This window comes from Choloepus didactylus, chromosome 2 (assembly GCF_015220235.1).
Source record: "Choloepus didactylus isolate mChoDid1 chromosome 2, mChoDid1.pri, whole genome shotgun sequence".
NCBI lineage: Eukaryota > Metazoa > Chordata > Mammalia > Pilosa > Megalonychidae > Choloepus > Choloepus didactylus.
Genome location: NC_051308.1, coordinates 71,881,608 through 71,897,358, shown reverse-complemented (window position 1 = coordinate 71,897,358; position 15,751 = coordinate 71,881,608). Strand labels below are relative to the sequence as shown.

At 32.9% G+C, this 15,751-nt stretch overlaps 1 protein-coding gene across 5 annotated transcripts in view; it reads right to left on the bottom strand.

The window, feature by feature from the left end:
- The window catches only part of BRINP3 (BMP/retinoic acid inducible neural specific 3), a 518,616-nt gene that overhangs the window by 141,324 nt on the left and 361,541 nt on the right, over positions 1-15,751 (bottom strand). For all 5 annotated transcript variants that reach the window (XM_037825140.1, XM_037825141.1, XM_037825142.1 and 2 more), the window contains 2 exons: positions 11,231-11,336; positions 2,257-2,493 (listed from right to left, as the gene is read on the bottom strand). In XM_037825140.1, coding sequence (XP_037681068.1) covers positions 2,257-2,493; positions 11,231-11,336 — 343 coding nt within the window. The remainder of the gene's footprint in view (positions 1-2,256; positions 2,494-11,230; positions 11,337-15,751) is intronic.

Below are 15,751 nucleotides of genomic sequence, written 5' to 3'. Positions count from 1 at the left end.
GTCACTTTACTTCTGGATCCTTTAGAAGACTTGATTCTATCATTTGAAAATTTTTAGTTTATCTCTTTAGATACCTGTTACATCCAAAGCCCTCATTTTTCCACTTCAATCTAGTGTGGATGACAGATTTTCTTCTGCTTTCTCCATCCCGGAGCAGGAGCATTTTCAGGGGTGAAGCTGTAAAAACTCAGTGGCAATTTATCATTCCCTCTAGCCATTTTCTGTTCTTTTCTGCTTTGTTTTCAAGTCCCTCCCCACCTGGTGAGTCTTTACTTTTTAAACTCCTGAAGTTTGTGGTAAACATCATTCTGTTTTCAAAGGTTTTTGACCTAGTTCTTTAACAATCAGCACAGTCTAAAAGCAACTAAAATTCAGCAACTATCTTACTTAGGCTCATTGAGTCTATAATTAAATCACTCCAGTCTCCTCAAAGAATAAAGTTTTCCTAGTTTATCTTTCTCCTATTCTCCCATCAGTCACTCTCTGCCCAGGGAATGCACAGTTCTTAGCATCTATACTAAAGCAAGAGCTGGCAAAAATTCACAAGTTAAAAAAAAAAGAAAAAAATAAAAGCTGTAAGTCCAACAGACTCTCCTGTCAGAAATTTTAGTCCATTTAGTTTTTGTTGCTTCCATACTCTATTATGGCTTTAAACATAATAGAACATAAAAAATAAAAATAATTCAGCTTTCTAGTTATTGTCTATGGAAGTGTTGGCTTGCTGCAATCTATTGTATCCTACATAGAAACAAAAGCCCAAATGCTTATTCGTGATCTTTTTTAAATGGCCTTTAAATGGAGGGGGGTCGGGGCGGGGAAGATAGCATCACTACCTGGGAGGATTCACTGGTCTAACCTAACACTCTGAGATATATATACATATATAAATTTAAAATATATATTTAAAATTTAACCCTAGGAAGATTATCATATATTGTAATTTACTAAAACTGCGGTGTGCCATAATTCTTTATAAACATCGGATGGTTCTGAATACGCCGCTCATTTTAAATGACTAATACATGATTTTGTGCTATTAATTTGGGAAAAGTAAAAAAAGTAGAATTTGAGAAGAGAAAGTAATTTGTTTTTCCAACAATGTCAAAAGGATATGGACCTTTGATTTTACATAGTTTTTCCTGTTTATGTAAATATAAACATTACTAAAATTGAGGCGGACTATTTACTATGCACTATTTTGAAAAAAATATATCTTGAGAAACCCTACGACTACCCTACATCTATTAACTCTACTAAATAAAGTTACTTAAATATATTTATACATTTATGCAACCTTTTGTTCGATTATTTGGTGGTACTATGCACCACAAAGTTGGTACTTTGTTGAAACCATAAATTGTAGTTTTTCTTATTTATTAGACACATTATATCACTTTGCTCTTGTGGCTGGCTAAATGAATAAGAAGAAGAATCATAGCATTTGTGTATAAATCTGACCTCTTTGCCAATGTGAAAGTTAGTTATGTCCAATATATTTTTTTTACTAAATGTTATGTAATTATACTAATACTCTGAGAATTTTTATTACTATTTAATCAAGAATCTGATTACATATTCTTCTTTTAATATTTTGTTTTTTTTATGCTGAGGCTTCTTTTACTTTACTCTTTTATTGTTTTAATTCTAATGCTTTATTAAATGTAGACTCTTACAGGTTGTGCAGTCAGTAAAGGCAACATCGAAAACAGACAGATGCATTCATAAGAGTTCAGAAATAACAACTAAAAACAAAGCCCCCAGAAAACTGTTAATTCAGAATTGATCTAAATTTGTAGTTAAGTGAGATATGAGTACTTATGAGGTTCATAGTAATGTATACAACATATTAAACTCTTCACACTTTGCCTAACAAATGAAACTTGGCAGCCAGTGCAGAAGAGTCCAGTGAGGTATCAGATGGTAAATTCTTGTATTGAAAAAGGCAAGGACTTTCTTTATTAAATGCCAAATATATCAACTCAGGAAGAAGCTAAGTGCTAGAGCCAGAGCCATGTAGGAATACATGAAGCACCATATATACATTCAGTAAAATACTGAATAACCAGTAATAAAAGTAATATAAATGTCCATTTGAAAGAATGATTAAAAAAAATAAAATAAAATCTCTTCCAAGCATGTAATATGTTTTTTTTTTTTTGTTTTTTGTTTTTGTTAAATGGTAAAACAGTCTTTCCAATATAGTTTTTTTTGTTGTTGTTAAAGCTTAGAATTACAACATTAAAGTACATGTCTTACCTGATTCCTCAAAGCCACTGTTGTAGGCTTTCCACGTTTCGGTTATTCGAAGAAGATTCTCTTCCATGGCTTGAATATCCATGGAGGGGCAGTTGCATTCTGGGAATTTGGGACCACACTGACACCAGCAGTCATTGTCTTTGCAGATAAACTCTCCCTCTGAATTACAAGCAATATAGCTCAAAGCTGCTTGTACAAAACGCTCCTGAAGATAGTCTGGGAGGAGAACTTGAAGCCCTTAAAGAACAAACCAAGCAAAAAAAAAGAAGTTTATTTTTCTTTTAAAAAGTAAAATATTTAACATATTCAATAAAATGTTCAAAATAAAATATATTAAATTCTGCATTTATGCATATTTAAAACTATTATGAGAAAATTATCTAAGTCTACACAATTGCAAATATTTATAATCCTTTTTAACATTGCTGACTCCATGCACAATTCAAGAATCTCAGAAATTATGGAGGTGATCTATCCCTCAGACTGTTTTTTAAACTTATTAGCTTTTTGACGTGATTGATCATAATATTTGGTTACTTTTACATAAGACAGATAAAGCCTCTCTGCATATACCTTTGAAAATAGATACATAAATTTATTTTCCACAGCTGATTTTCAAATGCATTTTAATATTTTCATGTTCTCTTCATATTATCAGCCCATATCTATTTACATTAAATAATTCATTGGGTAGTAGCATTGTTTACATAGTTGTAGAAGGTTGCTGGTAATGCATATTTCATTCTATTAACAACACATAAATGGTATTACTCTGTTGTTCAGGAGTGATCTCTAAGACTGACTACCAGGAAGCAGATGGACTGATTTAGTTATTTCACAGTTCATTTATTTGACATTTATAAAGACAGCCCTAGTGATATACCTCATTACTTTTCTAGATGCAAGTGTGGTAAAATTGCTATTTCTTAAGATGACTATCAAAAATGAAGAAAAGGGCTGCAAATTTAATATATGGGGTAACATGTTTTGATATTTATAATAATATATAAAATTACAGTTTCAATGACAGTATTTTGTGCTATATTCAAAAACCTACTAAAAGAGCTATAAATATGCAAATTAATCAGTAGGGGAAAATACATATAAAGCTATGGAAAAATCTTGCCAATACCAAATCACAATTTACCACAAGTTTGAACTTTCAAAGTTTCAGCATGTTTCCTTTCTAACACAAAAAAAGTTCTTTTTAGACCCTTAACTGTTATCTGTGAGGCTGATTAATAATAATCAACAATTAGCATTCAGGAAAAAATCTTTACAAACATTTGACAAATATACCTTTCTCATTCTTTGAGATTAACTGTCCTATATATTGATCAGGAAAGGTATTCTTAGTTATACATTCACTTTTATTCATTTCTATTTCAATGTAAAGTAAAAAATGAAACAAAACAAAACAAAAAACAGTGGCTTCCATTGAAAAGAAAATTCCTAGGTGAGGTGCAAGATATGAAAATAGTTTTGAATAAAGATGGCCAAGTTAGAAGCTTCAAGGCTCCATCTCCCCACAGAAGCACTGAACAGCCATAAATAATTGCAGAAATATCTTTCTCAAAGCTCCAGAAAACAATTAAATGATTGTTGGAACAGGCAAGGACTGAATCAAGAAAAAGGCTACTTAACATTTGCAGGATCTTGTGGCACTCTGGCTGTCCCTTCCTCCATCCCCTCACCAGTTCAACATGGAAGTAGCCCATGCCCCAGGTGTGGATCCCTGGCCCTAGTTTCAGAGGGAGCAGAGTAACTCATGCACACACTGGGGTATGCATGTTAGGCCCTATCTATCTGGCAGTGACATGACTTGAGGGACTGAACTAGGACATTCCTCACAGACTCATGGTCCCAGAACTTGCCTTTCAAGTAGAAAGCAGTTCACAGAGCTCTTCTACAGAACACTGTGGGAGAGCAGTCCACTCATAGTTGCCTGGGGCAAGAGAATGTTGGCTGTAGGACATATATTGCAGTGCCAGGGACCATGAGATAAGTGTTTCCTAGGAAAGTGGGGACATTAGTGACAGTGTAAATGGGGAATTCCTAAGCCATGCATACATTCCCAAGACAAGATGCACACACATGTGCAGAAAGGAACAGGCAAGACCCTATATTTTGGCCTTCAACTATTCTCTAAACTCATTGTATGGATAAGCTCTGAAAGAGGGCTCTCACAGAAGTCAATCTGCAAAGAACAAGAAAGGTGTTGTCTTTTCCTCCCCTCTTTTATTTCTTAGCTCCTGGCATTCACGGCAAGCAAACACTAGCTGGAAACAAGCTTAAGAAACAGGTCTCCCAAAATCTAAAGTCCAGCAATAACACATTAATATATCGAAATGTCCAAGTTTCCACAAAAGACTGCAATACATACAAAGAAACAGGAAGTGATGGCCCAGGCAAAGGAAAATATTAAAGCATTAGAAACAATCCATGTGGAGGATCACCAACTGACATACCAGATAAAGACTTTAAAAAAAAAAATGTTCTAAATATATTCAAAGAGCTTAAGGATAATATGGACAAAGAACTAAAGGAAATTAGGGAAATGACGGATGAACACAAAGTGAATATCAAGAGAGAGATAGAAATTATGAAAAAGGACCAAACAGAGCTGAAGAACATAGTAAAAGAAATTTAAAATTCCCTAGAAGGGTTCAACAGCAGATTGGACCTTGCAGATGAATAAAAATAGAATGATACTACAAATGTGGCAAAATGTTAATATTGGGAGATTTGGATATCTGGAGGATAAGGGTATGTTGGAGTTTTCTGTATGGGGTTTGTATGATTTTTATAACTGTCCTGTTAAGTTTGGTAGTATTTCAAATAAAAAGTTAAAAAAAAAAGAATTATCATATTGATTAAGGCATATTCCTTGTCCTAAAGATACCTGAAGTATCTTGAGGAAAGTTAAGAGAAGTATCTATGTAAAAATATCAAATGACAGTATTTAGGAATTACCAATGAAGTGGTACACATAATTCACTTAGCATAATTAATTGACTAAGCAATTATATTAGGTTCACAAGATTAAGAAAACTTTTCATGGAAAAGGACTGCATTTTTTGTCACATGGATAGTTTTCGACATTGAGAGATAGGTTGTTGGTGGCAAAGGATGATATATTAACAGCATTACACATGAAGAGCGGTATGTTATTTTAAAAGTAGCACATTCTAGTATTGTTTCAATGCACATAAAGCTATAAAAATGTAATGAGTTTATTAGAAAGATAAATTTGGAGTTATTTTATTGGAGATCCTATTTCATGGTGAAGTGTATGGAATTGAGTCACTTAGATATACAAATCACTGATGTTTCATATATTATATTGACTGGTACTTATTTGGAAGTACAAGGAATAAAGAAAGAGATTTGCTTAGATAAAAGATTAAAATGACCCAAATCAGGGAAATGATGGAAAGAGGAGGAAGGAAGAGAAAAAGATAGAAGAGGAGAAATGAAAATCTACTAGATGGTACTTTGATGTAAGGCAGGTGAAATGTGTTAAATGACTTAGCGGCATAAATGATAAGGTATTCTAAAGATCTTTTAGTCCTATTGATGCCAAATTACTGTATACTTCAGAAGTAACTAGTGATTTCTTCTGAAAATGCCTCTTTACATATTTGAAAACAGAAAGAATAAATCAGAGTCTCTGCTTATGGGACCCAGAAGACCCAGAAACCTATCTCCTCTCTCTCTCTCTCTCTCTCTCTCTCTGTCCCTCTCTCTTACTCTCTCTCTCTCTGTATAAACAATATCTGAGGAAACTATAATTGTGTGTGGACCAGATATATGGAAAGTACTGTTCTATATCTATATTAATTTTATAGAAAAGAAAAAGTTATGTAAGACTAATAAAATCATAACACATATTAAATGACCTCTTTCAACCTGGAAAAAATGGTGTTGTTTTTGCAGAAACAGAGAAGGCTGGAGAAACTATTAGAGGAGTGACTGGTGGCAAGAAACAAAATGTTTGGTTTTAAATATGTAAGCATTTCTGCTGGAGTGGTACATAAGCATCCCTAAAAGAAGGAGACTTACATTCCATAAAATCACACTAAACCTTCCAAAGCTTTTAAGAAAAAAAAACAAAAAAACAAAAAAACAAAAAAAACAAGGGATATACTACTTGAAACTTTGTAATTTTACAATAAAATCACTAACAAAACCAATCATTGCTACCTAGAGAAATAACTCGGACTGCTTTGGCAGACAACTCAGAGTGGCTGAGAGCCACCTAGGTAATTAAAAAAAAGTATAGAAACAATAGAGTAGAGATTAGAATCCAGTTAGTGCTGAGAGGATGATTAGGGAGCAGAGCTCTGACCCTGTGGAGCTACTGTGAAAGCAAACATGTGAGGCAGGACACCTGCTACAAACTGAGAACTGCAGAGTAAAATATGGCTGTTTCCAGTATTGGAGGCCTAATTTGTTTTGAACAAATACTCTCACTGGGAACATCCAGAAAATCTGGACACATACTAAAAATAATCTATTTTAAGTGATCAGAAGGTCTATAAGGCAGTAAGGATATCTGGGGTTTTCGTGGAAAGAAAGAAGTCCCTAGGGATTAGCCACAACTTTGGGCACAACTTTCCCCTCAGGGTTTTTCCTGACTAGCAGGGCAAAAATAGAAGTTTTGTGCCAGCCATGGCAGAGACAGTAAATTCCTCAAGATTTTAGTTGGGAACCAGAAAGGCTATATATACAAGGAGAAAAGAGGAATAAAATAAATAAACTGACGTTCACTGGATCTGAAACCTAGTTCTAAATGGCTTAATTCAAAATGGATTAAGGTATTACTCACTAGAAGCAAAAGTAAATCCTCTCTGCAAGATTACATTATCAAGAATTTAAAATTACTTTTATAAATCTTTATTCACAGCATACAGGATTCAACAAAAATACAACAGACATATAATAAGTCAAGGAAAAACAGAAGTTTAGTCACAGGATACTCAGCTAGAGAGATTATAAAAAATGAAGTGTAATCTCAGTCACATGATCAAAAATTAAATAACAAGATGGACAATTTTGGGAATGAACTGGAAATTATAAAAATAATCAAATGGAAATATTACAATTAAAAATATATAAATTGGAATTAAGAAGCAATTGATAAATTTAACAGCAGACTACACAGCAGAAGAGATGATTAGTAAACTAAAATATCAGAAGAAAGTATTGACAAAGTATAACTAAAAGACAGAAGGATATAAAATAAGTAACACAGCATGAAAGATATATGGGTCATGACTGAAAAGATGTAACATACATTTAATTGGAACCCTAGAATGAGAGGAGGGAAAGAGAAGAAGTAATATTTGTTGAATAAATGTATAGGAATTTTACAAAATTGATGAGAGGACAACAAGCAAATTGTGAAGTAATTTACATCAAAACAGTGTATGTTGTAACAAAACAAACAATTTTGAATTACATATAATGTCTAAGTGAAAATTGATCAGCAGACTAGTGCACTTAAATTTGTTTTGCTCATGAATTCTCTAAAATGGATATGGAAACTTAAGTACCACCTTGGACTTCAAACAGTTGCCATATAAATGTTTTACCCTATATTAAATAGATCCAAATAAGGTAGTTATATTTTAAAATAAACATATTACATCACATTCCTACATGCACTCAATGGAATCTAAACCTAGTGATCTGTCATCTAATATAAACCTTTTAAAATAGAATATTATATTCTTGAATACAATATCATTCCACTTCCCATACCAGTTTTTGTTCTGAGGTAATATATTTTTATTCCATAGATATTTTTTCCTTTCCGTAATCGCAGTGCCATATTTCTTGGCCACAAAAATAAAAAAATATACTTTCTTCTGAGAGATATATATTAAAATAATATAAAATTAATTTTCTGGTAATGAAAATCTTTAAATGATAAATATACTGGATTAAATTACCACTAATTTAATAAATTATCATAAACTTTAATACATAGTTTAATAGTATTAAATTTATTACATGTATTAATAAATATATTTTAAACACAAATGTACTCTATTTATTGAAACCACATGTCTTTAATGAACAGATAGTGCTCTTATTGCCAATTAGTTTATGTCTATATACAATTCTTTTTCTAGAATAACACTGAGTTTGGCATAAATTATTTGCCTACTTTCATTTTAATAGAAGTAAGCACTAAGAAAATTTGTTCCAATTAATCATTAAGTGGGAATAAAATTACTTTTATTAAGCAATACCATTCTTTTTTGTCTTAAGTCAAAAAATTGTATAGTGACTCATCACCCAAAATTATATTAAATTATTTATTGGATGATATCACAAACTTGTGTTAATTTTATTGGAAGAAAATATTGGGATCCAGGTGATCTGTCAAAGAATTTGTTAGCCATTAGCATCATTCACTCTCTGGATTTCTGAGAATTTTACCAAAAAGTCATTACCAAGACTTATTAAACGCCTTTTAATTACTCCTATTAAAATTTCACTCAGAGGCACCTGTTCTGGCAAGCTATACTCAGAAGGTTTTGGGAAATATCATTTCCCAAAATATTACTAATTTCACTATAGAATTGCCAAGGCTCTTTTAATAATTACTTTTTTGTTGTATGTCTTAAAATATATTTTCATCAATATTTTTGAGTTGTAGATATGGCTCATTTAATTTTTGAAAATGTCTGCTTTCTAACTTAATTGCCAAAGCCATACTTCATGGTCAAATAGGTAAATCAGGCTTACTTGTTACCAGAAAATATTTGATTTATTTATAATTCAAATTAAGGTGTTACTCTGGTATCCCCCTCGTTTCAGAATGGTAATTGTAATATAGATAGGTATGTCATAGAGTTTTGCTCTCAATATGCTCCCTCATGCTGCCCCTGTCAATAATTATCTATGCTTTCTTTGCTTTGCTCTGATAAAATTCTACTTCAGTAGTAATCCTCCTGCCCCCAACCAAGAGTAGAGGGTTAAACTGTTGTAACTCCAGCTTTCTCTTTTTAGAAGATACCAAATCAGAGATCCCAAACATCTTGGTTCTAATACTTCACACTGTATTTTAAAACACAACACAACACAACAAAGTATCTGTATCTATCCATCTATCCATCCATCCATCCAATCAACCACATAATAAGTAAGTAAGTAAGTAAAGTAACTATGAAAGACACAAAGCCCTGCCGTAGTGCCTTGGTAAAAGATTCTGTAGTGATATGAGGTTCTCCAATTGCCACATATGATGACCCAGATTTTTTTTATGCTCCCCGTGGGAAAGCCCCCTGATAACATGATTCAGAATTGGTGAATAGTTCGCATCCTTTTACAAAATGGAAATGAGTACTATGAAAGGTGAGGTTGAAAGGTGAATCAACATGACACCTGGACTGTAAGTACAAATCAAATTAAGAAACAGCATATGTGAAAGTGGAGTGCATTTAAACTAATTTCTTAAGATTATCTTTTAGAAAGGTTTTTGTACTCTCTTGGGTACAAATTAAGTTGCAATAGTCAATTAAAAATACAGGTTGACAACTGAGTAAAGGGTGAAGGATGGAGATGAAGACAGAATTAATCAAATAACAGAAAAAAAAGTAGAAATAATAATTATATGAAAGGAAAGTGCTGCTTCATATATTCTTTGTGTTAATATTTCTCAAGATCAATAGTAGCAGTTTTGTTATGTTTTGTCTTTATAAGACAGTATTATTCTGAAGCTAAGCACAATACTTCACGGAGAGTAACAATCACTAAATCTTGTTAACAAATAAGTTTTGCTAATAAACCAATTGAAATTACATGTAAATTTGTATGAACATTCTTTGTCTTTCCCATTCATATATTTAAAAAGGAGTAAGGAGTAGAAATTACAATATTAGTAGACCACATTTCTATTTAATTTAGAGAAAAATATATTTTAATAACTTTGAATTTATATTTGATACATTTGATAACCTTTAAAATGTTAAAATATTAACGTACTTATTTGTAATTTTTCTTCATACAATCAAAATAAATGACCTTCATTTAATATTTACAGTAAATTTAAATAACCCAATGCTATTACATTTTTCAAGGTTGAAAAGTTGAGAAAAGATGGCATAATTTCTGAAAATTTTAAGCATTTTTATAAAATAGAAATAATATAAATACAGCTATAACTTATGCAATTATTAAAGGTAAACTAGAGGAAACTACTCAAAATGATCCCTGAAGTCCAGTCAAATATATTTAGAGAATAAATGTTACCAGAAAGACCTTTCTGAACATGTTCATCTAGTACATGCATATACATATGTATGAATAACTTTTCCTACCAACAAGAATGAATAAGTATACATGCCCATAACCATTATTTTTGGGTAGCATCTATTATTTAAATGTTCTTATGAATAAAAACACTCTCCATTGAATTATCTAGCAAAATAAAGTAATATTAAAGTAACTGGTGAATTAATAACATTAGCACATTATCTTTAAAAGGGAAAATAATGTGAATATGTTTTTGCTAATATAATCTCAAGTACATTTCTATTTATCAGAAGATAAATGTAGTCATTAAAACTATGTTGTGTTAAATGAAAATATCAACAGTTCATATTACAACATGCATAAATATGGTTACAAATTTTAAAAGAAGCTATAAGAAAAAACATCCAGAAGGACTAAGGGAGAAACTGATATTTATTGAAACAATGATTACTTTATGTAAGTAAAATGTTATGATAAATTTTTCATCAACATAGATTACATATTATGAGAAGGAAACTGAATTTTGACATTGTCTTCATCTAGTCTAAAATGTTTTTTCAGTTAAAAATTAGGAAATTAGCCTTTTTATGAGAGTTCAAAAAGTCTAGTATTGTACATACTACTTGTTTAAAAATATATATAAAAGAAATCACAAGTGGATAAGTGTCATCCAGGCTCATACAGAATTAATGAAATTTTACCTACATACCTTGCAATTGAATCTTATTTTCAGGACTCTGAACCAGAACAGAACTGACAGAATCTAGGTTGTCATAGTTACTGCAGCCAAGAGGACCCGTCCGTGTTTCTGTTACCTGATGAACAAAACAATATCTTTATTATATAAATTAGACCTTTCAAGGTTCTTTCAATTCAATGTAGTTGCCACCCACTAATATTGTATTTCTGTTGGTAAATATCACCAAATGTCCAGGTTCTGATACAAACCAGCAATACACACTCTCCTAAGCACAGAGGAGCACAATAATTCCCTTTCTCTTCAATTCCATTTTCTTCCCTTCAGCCAGGCATAAATCTTCCAGGAAAATAACAGAGGTTGTCTTTGGTAAAACGTATCACTCATACAAAGTCTCTGAATCTACCCTAGATCTGACAGGGGCATGGTCCTTAAGATATAGAGTAACTTTTGACTTACATAAGAAATTATTTTTTTTTTCTTCAGTGGATCAGAGTCATCTGCCATGGCATTCTGTCTGAAAAAACTGATTTTATTATTTTATTCTTCTACTTTAAAATCTATGATTTTCTCATTTTTATGGAGGCATCAAAATCTAAAGTCCTTTTTTTGCCTTCTATCTGTCCCACTTCTCCTAACAAGTAGATATTTTTAACTTGATGCTTTTGCTTGTATGTCCTCCTCCACAACTTGTTAGAAAGGCCTCTTTCCTCCCTTTTCACTTATCAATTTTATTTATCCTCAAGATTAAAACTCATGTTCAAATGCCAAAACAGGATTTGTTGAAGACTTCCACCTGTAATATTTTACCATTTCTATAGTACTATGGGATGCTATGCATAGCTGTAGCATTTAATCATGGAATCTTATATATTAGGCTGATTTTTTCCTATGCTTGAGTCAGGATGGACATTCGCAGGAGAGAAGGCTACCAAGTTTGAACAATAATATGAGATTGGAAATTTATCCTGTGGGCAATTTTAAATGCAAACTAAATATTTTAAAGCAGAGTAGTATTGTAGTGATATCTGTATTTTAAAAAGATACTCTTGAAATGCCTAAAACTGTTGAACTGCAACCCAGTAGCCTGTATTCTTGAAGACGATTATATAACTGTATAGCTTATGCTGTGTGACCATGTGATTTTGAAAATTTTGTGGCTTCCACTCCCTTTATACAGTGAATGGACAGATGAATAGAAAAATGAGGACAAAAAGTAAATGAATAAGAGGGGGGGATGCGGAATATGGGGTCCTTTTTTACTTTAACTTTTATTCGTATTCTTTTTTGTATGTGGTAATGAAAACGTTCAAAAACTGACTGTGGTGATGAATGTAAAACTATATAATGGTACTGGGAACAATAGCTTGTACAACATGGATGACTGTAAGGTATGTGAATATATCTCCATAAAATTGAATTTAGAAAAAAAAAGAAAGGATACTCTCTTCTCAGCAATCAGAATGATCTTTGCCAGATATCATTCATATCACATTGCATCACTGTTCTCAACCTTACAGTAGATTCCTGTTTTGCTCAGTATAAAAGTCAGAGGCTTCTCAAGGACCAAATAGATGCTATATTATCCAGCCCCCTGTTACCTCTGTGAACTAACCTCTCCTCTCTCTTCCACTCACTGTGGCTCAGCCTATCTTCTTTGCTGTTCCTCAAATATGCTAAGCATCATCCTGCTTCAGAATCTTTCATTTGTTTTTCCTAAACCTGGAATGCTTTCCCTCAAATAGTTGCATGGCTCATTCATTAACACTTTTAAGTTTCTTTCTCAAATGTCATCCTTTAAATCTATTTGGGCTAACTTTTAAAAATGAAAATTCCTCCCTTCACTTCACTCTTCCATCCATATTTCCTTTCCTCCTTACCCTATTCTACTTTTTCCCCACTACTTACCACCTGCTAACATGCTGTATAATTTACTTATTTGTGGTGATTATGTTGACACCCCTCACTAGAATGCAGTGTTCACAAGTGCAGGGTATATTGCCTATTTTGTTCATTGATGTACCCCAAGTGCATTTTAGGTTCCTATGCAAGCCTATGAATATTAATTAGTTGAAAGAGACTGAGCAAAGTGAGGGGAAAACTGAAGCAAAGAAGACTTACTGAGGTGATAAAACCCTGAACTAAGCAGCAACAATAAGATTCACCTGAAGAAGATAGATTATGAGAAACAATTAGATAGGATTGACAAGATTTTGAAACACTGAAAATAGGTGACAGAAAGAGGGGAAATGTGATTGATTTCTAGCATAAGTGATAACATTAAGCTAGGTAGCAAAGAAATGGAAATGAATGTTACAGCATTTTCAGGATATTTACTCTGAGTAGCATAGGACTCTTATTTGGAAACATATAGTAGGAGGAGTAACAGAGCAGGTTTATTTATTGGAAATAAAGTCAAAGATAAAATCACAAATTTAGGAGTCATCAGCTTATAGGTCTAATCAAAGACAGAAGCATAGACATGGCAAATGAGATGGACTGAGTGCATGCCTGATTTGGACCCTGATGACTCTATTTTAAATAATAAATCCTACATGGTAACCAAGATTTACTATAAGTATGCAACAACTGTTGAGAATACAGTTTATCATGCGCAAGGAAATAAACATTTCCCTAACACCACACCACCTTTATATTCTCCACTACCGCTGCTCCCCAGTGGTGATACTGAATATCGCATCCCTTATTTGGTTCAGGAAAATAATTTCTAGTGTTAATATGTATAATGTACATTGTCTGTATAGATATATTTCTACATATGTATAAATAATTAATATTAAAGCATAAATTCTTAACAGAAAAGATTAAAGGTATTAAAAGAAACACTTAGGATTTAAGGAAACGTAATCTTCATTTATCCTATCATATAGTTTAACTCTTGTCCAATAACACACCACATACTCAGAGACACCAACACATGCTACACACACAAAACCATCATCACCACCACCAACATAATAATATAAAAAAATCCTATTCATATAATTTTAAGGAAGTTTCCTAAATAAGATTGGCTTGAGGAAAATAATCATTAACAGATAAAGTTTTGGAGACCTTTGATACGGGATAAGCAGGATTATTTTATCTGATTACAGAGAGTAACATATTTGGTTACTGTGTTCTTGAGAATAAATGTAAGGAAATTAAAAATTAAGCTTGTAAATTTTGAAAAAGTTTGAATATCTTTACATCTAAATCTGGATTAATTAGCTCTAGATCTTCTCTTTATTATTTTTCATAATATCCAATGGTAAACTTCTAGCATATTATATCTATAATTTAAAATTGTTCTTTCTTCTTCATAACTGAAATCACAGTTCATTACCTGATTTAATATAAAATTTCATAGCCTTAAGCACAGCCAATGATACATAGCTGTTTTCAATTTTGTTATATTTAAGGATCCTAATGTCTTACTATTGTCAGCATTAATATATGTGTCCATATTTATTTTATTCTTTTAAATTCTAATAAAAAGAATGCAAATGGAAAGGGGGAAACAAAACAAAACAAATGACTGTGCAAGTACTTCTGGAAAGATGCTATTTCTGCCCCAAATTGTGGCATTGTGGCACTGAAAGCTTGAACTTCTGTTCATCAGCTGTTATATAAAAGTGTGGATTAGAGATCTCCATTCATAGTGTGGAAAGAAGGGATCATTCTACAGTTTAACATACAAATCATTAAGGCTGGGGAGAACTTCTGGAAAAGACGGTGGAATAAGTAGTTGTAGGACACAACCCTCCTTTAAAAGAAGCTACTGGACAAGCAGAAACTGTCTAAAACAATGGTTCTGGGGCTCCAGAGGCCAAGAGGGACTGTATAGCATCCAGGAAAGAACAGGACAAGGAGACTGAAAAGCTGAAGCAAAGAAACTTTGAGTGAGTTGCGCCATGGCAGGGCTGGCACCCATCCCCCACCTTCAAGGCAAGAAGCCTTGGTATTGTCTGTGGCTGGCTGCTGTGGATGAAGACAGAAACAGAGGCCTTCCTCCCCAGGAATGGGGGTTGGTGGTGTGGGTAGGCAAGGCCAAGTGTGGAGTGTGGCTACTGATTGGTGAGTTTAGAATGCTTGGTGCCAGTTTTGAATTGTAGTTCTAGCCTGCCCTGGTAGGGCTCCCCCCCTCAATATTGTTTCAAAACCACACCCACCAGGGGTGAAATCTTTGGGGGTTGAACAAACACTCCCTCCTTACGGCTACAGGGAACAGTTTGTCAAAGCCTGCCATCTGCTGGGAAGGTAAAGAAAGACCTTTAGGGAGCTGAACAAAAAAAGGTTTTTGGTGTCTTTTCTGACCCTGTCCCCAGTGCTGTTTGGAATGGGTTTGAACCCCCTTCATGGATCCCTGGCCCTGTTTTGATCAGTTAAATATAGGCAACTTTAAAGATCTAGAAACAGTTGAACCAAGTATTAAAGAAGAGTCTTAACTCAAAGTCAATCAACAAAAAAATCCTAGGCAAGAGAGAAAAGCTAACCATCACAGTAAACACATCAAGATAATCAGCTCCTTAA